The 12264-nt window shown below is 34.5% G+C and overlaps 1 protein-coding gene across 4 annotated transcripts in view; it reads left to right on the top strand.

Annotated features, from left to right (window-relative positions):
- Nucleotides 1-372: 372 nt before the first annotated feature.
- LOC146929941 (disease resistance protein RPV1-like) overlaps nucleotides 373-12264 on the top strand; it is a 68395-nt gene continuing 56503 nt past the window's right edge. Inside the window, exons 1-7 of one of the 4 annotated variants that reach the window (XM_085701616.1) lie at nucleotides 373-958; nucleotides 1172-2270; nucleotides 2385-2606; nucleotides 2762-3412; nucleotides 3508-4173; nucleotides 4971-5110; nucleotides 5756-6330. In XM_085701616.1, the coding sequence (XP_085557742.1) occupies nucleotides 450-958; nucleotides 1172-2270; nucleotides 2385-2606; nucleotides 2762-3412; nucleotides 3508-4038 (3012 nt within the window). In that variant the 5' untranslated portion in view covers nucleotides 373-449 and the 3' untranslated portion in view covers nucleotides 4039-4173; nucleotides 4971-5110; nucleotides 5756-6330. Of the gene's footprint in view, nucleotides 959-1171; nucleotides 2271-2384; nucleotides 2664-2761; nucleotides 3413-3507; nucleotides 4174-4970; nucleotides 5111-5755; nucleotides 6331-12264 lie in introns of those variants that run through there. The other 3 variants (XM_085701618.1, XM_085701617.1, XM_085701619.1) reach the window with 3 other exon arrangements.

Here is a 12264-nt window from a genome sequence, read left to right as displayed (position 1 = left end):
CGGTTTCTTGGTTTTAAATAGATTTTCTCTCTTCTCAATGGTATGCAATGTCGAAATACAATATCGGAAATTGTGTCCAAATAACACAATTGAAAATCCTATGCAAAACTAGTAACACAACTAAATGTGTCAAAAACATGTAAATAATAGTTCCGGTACTTATTACACTATTCTTTGGTTTTTTATTTATTAATTTTAGTTTTTTCCGAAAGTTGAACAGCAATTACATTGAAGAAATTAGCAAGAAGATGTGGCAGTACAATGTATTTACAGTGTGATTGGTCCACACGGCTATAGGAAGTAGTCAGGAAGTTTTACACACCATTATTGTCATAAGTTTTCTTCTTTATGTACTTACAAACCGAAGACTCCACATTTCAAACCACAAAAACTTAAACTCATATTTTGCATTCTCAAACTCTTTTTTCATCCAATTTCTCTCAATTCTCATGGCTATGCAATCACCTTCCTCATCCTCTTCATTTTCCTATCAATTCACTTACCAAGTGTTCCTCAGCTTCAGGGGCAGTGACACTCGTAACGGTTTTACTGGCCATCTCTACAAGGCTCTTACTGACAAGGGAATCCAGACCTTCATTGATGACCGTGACCTGCAAAGAGGGGATGAAATCAAACCATCACTCGACAATGCCATTGAAGAGTCTAGGATCTTCATTCCTGTGTTTTCTATCAACTATGCCTCTTCTTCATTTTGTTTGGACGAACTTGTCCACATCATTCACTGCTACAAGACTAAGGGTCGTCTCGTTTTGCCTGTTTTCTATGATGTGGATCCTACTCACATACGACATCAAAGTGGGAGTTATGGTGAACATCTCACTAAGCACGAAAAGAGTTTCCAAAATAACAAGAAAAACATGGAGCGGTTGCATCAATGGAAGTTGGCTCTGACCCAAGCAGCTAACTTGTCCGGCTACCATTTTAGTCCTGGTCCTGGGTACTCCTCTTTACTTGATTCTTGTTTTCCTTTTTGCATTTTATTTATTTATTTTTTATTCCTCAATAATACCATCTTAAAGCCTAGATTGGAAGCACCTTTTTTATTTATACGTCAAAATAGTTAGAATTTAGAACTGTATGATATATAATGAGTACATGGATGTGACTGTGATGTTGTTACATACTGACTTATCTTATTGGACACGAATAGATATGAATACAAGTTTATTGGAAAGATAGTTAAATACGTCTCCAACAAGATCAGTCGTCAGCCCTTACATGTTGCCAATTACCCTGTTGGGTTGCACTCTCGAGTACAACAAGTGAAATCGCTTCTTGATGAAGGATCTGATGATGGAGTCCGCATGATAGGACTTTATGGTATTGGAGGCTTGGGTAAATCAACACTTGCAAAAGCAATTTATAATTTTATTGCTGATCAATTTGAATGCTCATGTTTTCTTGAAAATGTGAGAGAGAATTCAGCTTCAAATCAATTGAAACATCTCCAGGAGGAACTCCTTTTAAAAACACTTTCACTGAAAATTAAGTTAGGAGGTGTTAGTGAGGGAATTCCTTATATAAAGGAAAGGCTACATACAAAGAAGATTCTTTTGATTCTCGATGATGTTGACAATTTGGAACAACTGCATGCTTTGGCTGGAGGACGTGATTGGTTCGGCTGTGGAAGCAGAATTATCATTACCACTCGTAACAAACACTTACTAACCAATCATGAGATAGAAATTATGCATGAAGTAAAAGGGATGTCTAGGGAAAATGCTCTTGACTTGTTGAGGTGGATGGCTATTAAAAATTACAAAGTTCCTTCAAGTTATGAAGAGATTTTAAACCGTGCAGTTGTGTATGCTTCTGGCCTTCCATTAGCTATAGAAGTAGTGGGTTCCAACTTGTTTGGAAAAAGTATTGCAGAATGTGAGTCTACATTAGATAAGTATGAAAGAATGCCACATGCAGATATCCAAAAGATACTTAAAGTAAGCTTTGATGCTTTGGACGAAGAACAACAAAGTGTCTTTTTGGATATTGCTTGTCTCTTCAAAGGATGTAGATTGGCAGAAGTCGAAGAGATACTTCAACGTCATTATGGTTATCGCATAAATAGCCACATTGGAGGGTTGGTTGATAAGTCTCTCATAAAAATTAGTTGGTGCCGCCAAGTGACATTACATGACTTGCTAGAGGTCATGGGTAAAGAAATCGTCCGGAAAGAATCACCCAAAGAGCCTGAAAAGCGTAGTAGGTTGTGGTGTCGAGATGACATAGTTCATATTTTACAGGAAAACAAAGTAAGATTGATACCTATGAACAAATATTTATTTTACCCTTAATTACATTTACATGTTCTCAATATTTTATTTGTATTGTGGTTGATTCATTCTCTCTTTTTTTTCCGTTAAAAGGGAACAAGTAAAATTGAGATGATATATCTGAGTTCTCCCACAATGGATCCCGTAATAATAGACTGGAATGGAAAGGCCTTCAAGAAGATGACAAATCTCAAAACACTCATTATTAAAAATGTCTCCTTTTCTAAAGGTCTCAAGTATCTTCCAAGCAGTTTGAGAGTATTGAAATGGAAAGGATGTTCTTCAGAGTCTCTATCATCTTGTATTTGCAGCAAGGCAAGTGAAATAATTTCATTTTCTAATTGTATATATTTATAATTTCATGATGATTTTGTTTCTGTCAAGAAAATAATATCACTATGAGAGTATAGTGTTTGATTTTTAATTATTTATTTGTTTCTTCTTTGTGTTCATGCACAATATTCATGCAGAGGTTTGAGGATATGAAAGTCCTGACATTGGACCATTGTCAATATTTAACCCATATACCCAATGTCTCAGGTCTTCCAAATTTAGAAAAATTCTCGTTTGAAGAATGTAACAATTTAATTGCAATTCACGATTCGATTGGGAACCTAAATAAACTTGAAATCTTAAATGCATATGGATGCATCAAGCTTGAGAGTTTTCCACCCTTATGGCTGCCCTCTCTTAAGGAATTGGACTTCACTTTTTGTAAGAGACTCAAGAGTTTTCCAGAATTATTATGTAAGATGACAAATACAAAAGAGATTGGAACTTCCATAAGAGAATTGCCATTTTCATTTCAAAATCTCCGCTTATCACTAAATGGATGTGATATGCTCAGGTTCCCAAAACATAATGATAAAATGTATTCTATAATGTTTTCAAATGTGGAAGTTCTTTGTCTCGATACTTACTATCTCCCATATGAATGTCTCCAAATAGTTCTCAAGTCGCGTGTTAATGTGAAACTGCTAGACTTATCCTTTGGCGATTTCAAAATTCTGCCTGAGTGCCTTAGTGAATGTCACCTTATGAGGACCCTCAAATTGAATTGGAATGATGCATCAGAATGTAAATCATTGAGTTCCTCAAGTAGAAGAATGTTATTGAGTCAGGTTTGTTGTTGCTTTTTTCTTGCAATAGTATTTGATATATAGTATTTCATATATAATCGACAATGTGTAATATATATCTTATGCTAAACTAACAGCAATTACATGAGGCTGGGTGCACCAATATTTGTTTCCCAAACGGAACAGAGGGGATTAGGATTCCAGATTGGTTCGAGCACCAAAGCAGGGGTCAATCAATTTCTTTTTGGTTCCGTAAAAAGATCCCTTCTATAACTTCTATTATCATTCTTCCAGAACTCCAATTTAAATGTCAATGGAAAACAAATATTTCCAGAACTATAGGATTTAATTTTTTTGTCAATGGTTATGAATGTACATTTCCAGAACTCCAATTTAAATGTCTGTTTCCGGAACATACATGTTTGTTTGATATGAATTTGGAAGAAAATATTGAATGCTGTAAAATATTTCACGGGATAAATTTCGAGTCTGAAATGGACAAAGCACTTTTAAAAAATGAATGGATCTATGTGGAGTTTAAGCTTCAGTTTAGTGGGATTCCTGAGAATGTGATTAAAGAGTTAAGAAGTACAGAAATGGGAATCCACGTGTTGAAGGAGAAAAGAAACACGAATGAGTATGTGATATTCACCAATCCTTATAGTTGAAAGAGATAATTAGATGAATATCTCAATGCTTCATTATCACAATTTCATCCTACGCTGAAAAAGCATAGATTTGTGGAAGTGGGAATTTCAGAGACAGAAAAGGAACGCCATGGCTAGATATATTCCTTGATCCAGGTACATCATTATCATTATTATCTTTATAAACCAATTAATTGTTTCTACCTGTAAGAGTTTTTCAAATGACGAGACATGATATAAGATTGAAAATGCTTTGTAGACACAGGCATCCAATACCGACACATGTGATTTTCTCAAATTACTATTGGTGTCAACAAATCAGTGTCGAGTCTGGTCTCCGTGTCTGTGTTGGTATTTCATAGGAAGGATGTTTTTATCCAGCTTGATTGATGGAAATTTAGAAATTATAATTGAAAACATTGTTACGCATAAATGTTACTAATGTTATTTTGATTTTCTCCTTGCTATATTGGTTCAAAATGTCGAAATAAAGGTTCTCAGAGTTTGCAACTGCTTAAAGTTCAATAAGTAGACCATCTTTCTGGCTATTTATTTACTTATTGTGCTATGTGGATTGAATGCATCTTTTAAGTGAAAAAGTTAATAGCCTAAACACAGTAAATTTATTGGATAATGAAAAAGTTTTTGAATATTATTTGAAGTTAAATTTACTATTAATCTCATTAATTATGATTCAGATTGGAATTGTTTAATCACTTTTCACAAGGGTTTATGCTAGGAAGTGACATCTATTATATCTTAATGCACTTAACATGTATGATGTATCTATCCCAATATCATATGATTGGCATTGAAACAATATTGATAAAAATTCGACTATCTTATAAGCACATATATAGGAGGTTTACACTGAGCTAAATGCAGTATAACTGTATATCGTGTTACTTATCACATCTGTTATAACTCGAGTTTTTGTTCAACTATTTCATAAGGATGCTCCAAAGACATCCATCTCTCAGGGCCTCCAGATGTTTCCCTTCAGTCCCGAACTTCAAAAAGGTGCATTGGACGTTTGCCACTTTCACACAGCGTCTAATAAATTGTGCCGGATCCTAGATGAATATCGTTACAAGTAAGATCCTTATACTTTGAAAACATAAATGGTTTTAATCATAATCTCTATGAAAGATATTTCGAATAAAAATGTTGGTTGTTATTCCATAGTAATATTTTTCAAAATATGTTAGAAAGAAGCCTTAATTTTATCATTGGTTGTTTTAATGTAAATGCGTATCTTTTGTCCAAAATGTAAAATTAGATAGAAACTTAATCTTATATCATAGTTCAATAGCTAGTTTGAAAGATTAAAACTTGCAAAAAAATCTGCTGTGGAAACATTTATATGTATGAACTTGATGGTATAAAGAAGCTTTTTTCTATTGTTTTTATCTTGAAAATGGAAGTGGAGAATTTCGTTTCATAAGTCAGTTTTGGTTTTGTGCTTCCAAGCATTATGTTAAGGTCGGCATGAGTGGATTATACATCAAGAAGAGAATTGAATTGCTATAACATAAAAGTTTTAGTTTTGGTTTAGAACTGTAATATGTTACAATGTTTGTTTTCTGCATAATGGTGTGTATGACAATTTCAAGAGTTGAAATATACATGAGGAAGTTATTTTTCTGATATCTACCTTAAATCTCCCTATCCCCACTTTTTAACAACAGTCGTCGGTAATTTACACAACTTTTCTCTAACCAAAACTATGCATTGTCAGGAAACCATCTTTAGTCATCATGCGACAAGTCTACAGGTCACTCGCACTGCAGAATCTGTTGGTTGTTCGAAAGGGCACCGCCATTTCGGCCATGAGTATTCATATGCTTTGCACCTCAGTTGTACTGCAGCTCAGTTGGAGAGTTTTGAGAATTTCAATCTTTGTAGACAAATTGGAATCCACCGTGTTCAAGAAGAAAAGAAGCACGGAGCAGGCTTTGATATTCACCAATCCTTATGGAAAGAGAAAATCAGATGAAGATCAGAGCTTGGAAGATTCTGAGACAGAACTCGTGTTTTCCACATTTGGCCGAAAAGCTATTTATCGAACAAAATAACAGGATTATTCTTGTGTTTCGTCAAAGTTCGGGTTTGTAATTAATATTTAATAGCAAGTCTCTTTTTTTTAATCCATCTTGATTTTTTTAAAAACAATGTACTAGTCATGTATGTAGGATTAAAGAGTTTGTACATATTTTCATATCGACAGATAATGGTTCATCACAATATCTGTACAATGATGTGAACTTTCATTTCAAAAAGTTGGATGCTTAGCTTATATTTTTTAATTTTTCAGTTCAAGTGTTTGATTATTAGTTACCAAAATATTACATTATGGTATTTCAATGTAATGTATGTTGCATTTCAAAATAGGTTTAGTCACACTCTAAAGGGAAATTTCCACATGAAAAAATAAATAAATCCAAATGTGTGTTTGTATTCTGAGGAGTACTAGCAACACACCCTTTAACAGAAACATTTGTACACGTAACTACCCTTGCCCATGCGCATACTTATAATACAGATACCCTATCCATTTTTGTGAATATCCAACGATTTTGGTTCCAAATGCCATCCATTACCATAAAGTCGTAGGCAAATCAACTCTAATAGGAAGAAGATAGAAAAAAAAAACCCTAATGATTCATGTTATGCATCAATTCTAGTATCTTTTTGATTGACAGGTCCTACTAACAATTTTGAATTTTGTATCATATTTATGTACTATATTAATCTTAACGAATAACATTTATTTTTATTAAAAAATTATACTAATTTTTCAAAAACAAAAAGAATTATACCAAAGGTCAACAAAAGATAAAAAGAGAGTAAATACTCAAGTTCGTCCTTGAATTTTCAAGGACCAGCCAAATTCGTCCTCAGATTTTGCGAAATGTCTATTTCGTTCCCGAATTTACCAAATGTCAATCAAATAAGTCCCTCCGTTAAGTTGCCTCTTAACAGAGGTGACATGTACTGTTAACCTCTCACAAAGACTTGCCATGTCAGATGCCATGCAAATAGGGACTAATTTGGTCGCAAATGAGAAAATTTTCAAGGACTAAATTGATTGATTTATAGAAAATTCGAACTCACTTTTGCAGAAAAATAATTGTTATCCAATGTCTCTTTCTTCCCCAAATCTATAAAATACGTCACCTAGAGTTCAAAATCCCTAAAATTTCTTCCATTAATTGAAGACAACGTTCTTCCCCAATTCAAAAAACTTCAAAACCTAATTTTTTATTAAATTCGAATTCTAAAAATCCTCAAAAATTGTCAAGCTTTGGTGTTCAGAAATGATGGGTGGTGGGCGTATGGGCAAAATTATGATTATCCAACCCCATAATGTAACGCCCGTCGTAATTATTTAATTATTTTAATGAGTTTTAGCATATATTTGTATGACTTATGTGATTTATATATGATTTATGTGAGTTATAATGATGGTGTGACTTATTTTATTATTTAATAAAATAAGATTTGAAAATAAAATAAATATTAAGTGGTGGGGCTGTTTTATAAATTTAGAGAGTTTATGGTTTAAGAGGAAATAGAAAAGAATAGAAGAGATATAAATAAGAGAAGTTAGGTAGAAAGACACAGAACGTACGTTTTTGGTGAAAAAGGGAGAAAAAGTCAGAGAAGAGGAGAAGACCTAGAGAGTGCCGATTTCATCCGTTATAAGGTAAGGGTGAGACTAACTTTCAATGTTATTAAGTCTATGATTCTGAAAAATGGATTTAACATGATGTAGGATGAGTTTTGTGAGAATTGAGAATTAGGGTTTGAGACCGATTTTGATGATTGAACCATGAAAACTTGTTGAATTGATGTAGGAATCGTGTACATACCTTAGATAGTCCATAGGGTGATAATTAGATGTTATTTTGATGTTAGAACCATGAGATTAGGTGAAAATTTGAGAAAATCTACAATCTGCCCGAGCCTGACACTCATCACTCGCAATGGCGAGCAGCATCGCTCGCCTCGCGAGCTAAGAACGTCATCGCTCGCCACTGCGAGCAAGATCGCTCGCCACTGCGAGCAGCCCAGATACTCGCCACTGTGAGCAAAGTAGCTCGCCTCGTGAGCAAGTCAGTTTTTGAGTTCCAGAGAGCATGTTTTGCTCGCGCTTGCGGGCAAAGGCACTCGCCTCGCGAGCAACACTGTTAGTTGCCCAAAATTGTTTTCCTTGCGATTCTTTTCGCACATGTAGTTATGAGTTGATCCTAGAGGTAAGAATGAAGATTGTTTAGAATAATTAAAGCTGTCCAGAAGCCTGATTTAGATGACTGAGATTATTAGTAATGAAGTAATGATTTATAAATATTATTATGATGTTCATTTTGATACGATTCATTCCTCAATGATGTTATGATATTCAAGCACTGTTATATGCTGCATTTGTTGTCGTTTTGCTGCTGTTGACCATTTAATGTCATGAAGTTGTATATGTCGGTCTAAGTTGTAAAAATTTTAACAAGTTATCCATAATAATGGAATTATAAGAGATGTTCATGATGTTGTCTAAGTTGTAGGAAGTTGAGTCCATTGCATACTCATTAAAGATGGGGGCTTGATGCCCTGTGTAACGCCCTTCATTATTATTTAATTATTTGATGAGTTTTAACATATATTTATATGATTTATATATGCGTGATTTATATGATTTAAGAATTTAAGTAGTTTACATGATTTATAGATAAATTATGTGATTTTCAAGATTTATGTGAAGTATATGATTTTGTGAAGTTATTGTGTTGGTGTGAATTATTTTATTATTAAATAAAATAAGATATGAAAATAAAATAAAAATATTAAGAAGTGGGGCTGTGATGTGAGATGAGTAATTTTAGTGGTGAGAAAAGAATAGAGGAGTGTTATAAATAAGAAGTTAGGTTGAGAAAATACTTTTACACAGAACGTACGTTTTTGGAGAAAAAGGGAGAAAAGTCAGAAAGAGGAGAACAAGAGAGAGAGCTGTGATTTCTGCAATAACCAGGTAAGGGTGAGACTAACTTTCAATATTATTAAGGGTATAATTCTGAAGAATGAATTTAACATGATTAGGTTGAGTTTTTGTGAGAATTGAGAATTTAGGTTTATGATCGATTTTGATGATTGAACCATGAAAAGATGTTAGAATGATGCAAAACCTGTGTACATACCTTAGATATTACCTAGGGTGATAATTAGATGATATTTGGATGAAAGAACCATGAGGATAGATGAAAAGTTGTGATTTTTAGGTTTCTGGCCGTACTGACATTCATCGCTCGCAACTGCGAGCAGAAACACTCGCAACTGCGAGCTACCCCAGACACTCGCAATTGCGAGCAAGATCGCTCGCAACTGCGAGCAACCCAAAACACTCACCATTGCAAGTGAAATCACTCGCCATTGCGAGCTCAACCCAAAACACTCGCCATTGCGAGCAATTGTACTCGCCATTGCGAGTAACACTGTTAGTTGCTCAAAATGTTTCCCTTTCGATTCTTTTCGCACATGTAATTATGAGTTGATCTTAGGAGTAAGAATGAGGGTTGTTTAGGACGTTTCCAGATGTTCCAGAAGTCTGTTTAGGTGACTGAAATTATTAATGATGATGCATGAGTAATATTATGATGTTTTATGATGTATATGTTGATGTAATTCATTCCTCCATGATGTTAATACATTCAAGCACTGTTATATGTTGTAATCTTGCTGTTATTCAATGTTGTTGGCAGTAATGTTTTGAAGTTGCATGAGTCGGTCTAAGTTGCAATGATTTAAGAAGTTGTCCATATTTATGGAATTGTAAGAGATGTTCACGATGTTGTTAAGTTGTCTAAGTTGTAGGAATATTGAGTCCATTGCATGCTCATTAAAGATGGGGGCTTGAGGCCCGGCAGCTTAATGCTCAAACGACGTTGGGGGCTTGAGGCCCTGCAGCTTTATGCTCATATGCTGAGGAGCCTAATTACGCTCATTTATGTTGGGGGCTTGATGCCCCGAATGGTACCACATGCATTTGCATATCAAGAAGTCTCACGATGATTTAAGTTGTTAAGAGTTGCGTTGTCAAGTTGAGTCGCGTTGTCAAGTCAAGTGTTAAGTTGAATATGATGTTTGATTATGATTTTAATGATGATATTTAATGATGATAATTGATGATGATATTTGATTATGATTGATATGATGCTAAGTAATAAATATTGATATGTTAGTAATGTTTTATGTTGTTAAATGCATTTTGATGAATTATATGTTTAATTTATTGACTGTGAAATCTCACCCCTTCTGCTTGAAAATGTTGCCCTTCGTATGGGTAACTTGCAGGTAATAAAGACTAGAGGCGTTCGTGAGTGGACTCCTCACATTGTGTCTAGGTGCTCTGATACGTAACGGGATGGGGCTTGCTTTTACTTCTATTCCTTACGTGTCTTTATGAACTTTTTATGAATAAATGTTGAACTAAAACTATGAGATTTCTGACGAGGCCTGCGTGCCAAGACTTTTATTATGTTGAACTATTTTCCGCTGCGAAGTTTTAGATTTTATGATGTTGAATTTTGAAGGATAATTTTTATTATCTATTTTATGATTTCAAGAAGTATGTGACATTCCGTTTATGATTTAAATACTCTGATTTTATATGAAATTTTTATGTTGGGGAAACGGGGTGTTACTGAAGTAGATAATATAGTCACAAGGAAGGGGGGTTTGAATTGTGACCCCTTTTAAAATTAAACCTGTCACTTAAAATTTTATTCTCAAGTTGAAAACTTGGAATGGTTAAGTTAACTGACAGACTTCAGAACGTTCTGAAGTGTTAGTCTGAAAAACAGTTTAAACAGTTAAGTTAATTAAACGTGTTTGTGTGTGTGTTGTGTTTACTGAAATTAAAGAGTAAAGAGAAGAGAAGAAGGACACACAGAAATTTATAGTAGTTCACCCAATGTGGGCTAGTCTACTCCTCACAGTTTTGTGAGATTTTCCACTATGATGCTTGAGATAACTTCTCAAATCCTGCACCGTACAACTCTGTTCACCTGAACAATTACACAACCTGTATTCTCTAAGCCTCAGCAGGCTTGCACCTTTCTTGCTAAGTTACCTACTTAGACTTTACACCTTTCTGCTCAACCTAATACTTTAGTACCCCTAAAGCTAGATGAGACTTTGTTTACAATTTGTATGGAGTTTGTATGGAGTTTGAATGATATAGATCAGACAAAGGAGAAATGGAGGAAGAGATTTATCTTTAAAAAGATAAGAGAAATATTGATGTACACTTTGAAGACTTCTTGGAATCTTTGTGATGATCAATGTTTTTGCTAAAGCTTCAAACACTCTTATGTTGTTTTCTTGTATGCTTTGCAAAGGTGTGTGTTATGCTGAGGTCTTGATCTCTATTTATAGAGTTTCTTGAACCTTTGTAGCCGTTGGAGAGTGTCCACTGGTCTTGTGCCACGTGTCCTGGGACCCACCAACTTACACTTGAATTCTGGGCAAAACTGATGTACTTCAGAATGTTGCTGTGTTCTTGAGAATACTTTAGAATGTTGTTGTGTTCTTGAGAATACTTCAGAATGTTGTTGTGTTCATCATGATCTTCATCTGGGTTCATGTGGATGAACGGTCAGATATGCATCTGGGCTTTTTGCAGATGAATGTCACATGAATTTCTGGGTTGTACTTGAAGATTTGCTTTGTACGACTTCAGAATGTTCCTGGGTCAGATTTTCTTTGCAATCTGTCTTGGAACAAGTGTAGGATCTCATAAAGTGGAGCTGTCACTTTCATTCCATGCTTTAGGGGATTTGGTTTGCTTTGTACAGTACCAACTCCCTTATGTGTCGAAATCTTGTTGAATCAGATTTGATCTTGCTTTTGGCTTTGCCTTTTTCTTTCCAACAACTGTACTGTTCATGTCAGAAAAAGCATGGAGCAGGATCAAACTTTCTGAACTCAGGGGACTTCAGAATGTTCCTTTTTGTTTCTCTTAGGATGATTTGTAAGACTCTTATTTGATGTAATCAAATCCTAATAGTGAAACATTTATGAAGTGTAGCTTGGACAACATCTAGGATGATATTCTTGATGGAATATTCCTAATGTTTTGTACTTCAAATGTTCATAGTCTTGAATGAACATTGAAGATGCCCTCTTTGACTTTAATCAATTAAATGCCTTTATTCCTTGATTGATTTTAGTCATTGTACTTTACTGGGCTTTTATTTA

Source organism: Medicago sativa, chromosome 4 (assembly GCF_051527215.1).
Source record: "Medicago sativa cultivar Bolivia chromosome 4, Bolivia_mono, whole genome shotgun sequence".
NCBI lineage: Eukaryota > Viridiplantae > Streptophyta > Magnoliopsida > Fabales > Fabaceae > Medicago > Medicago sativa.
Note: the sequence above shows the minus strand (reverse complement) of the source record. Positions and strands in the feature narration are given on the sequence as shown.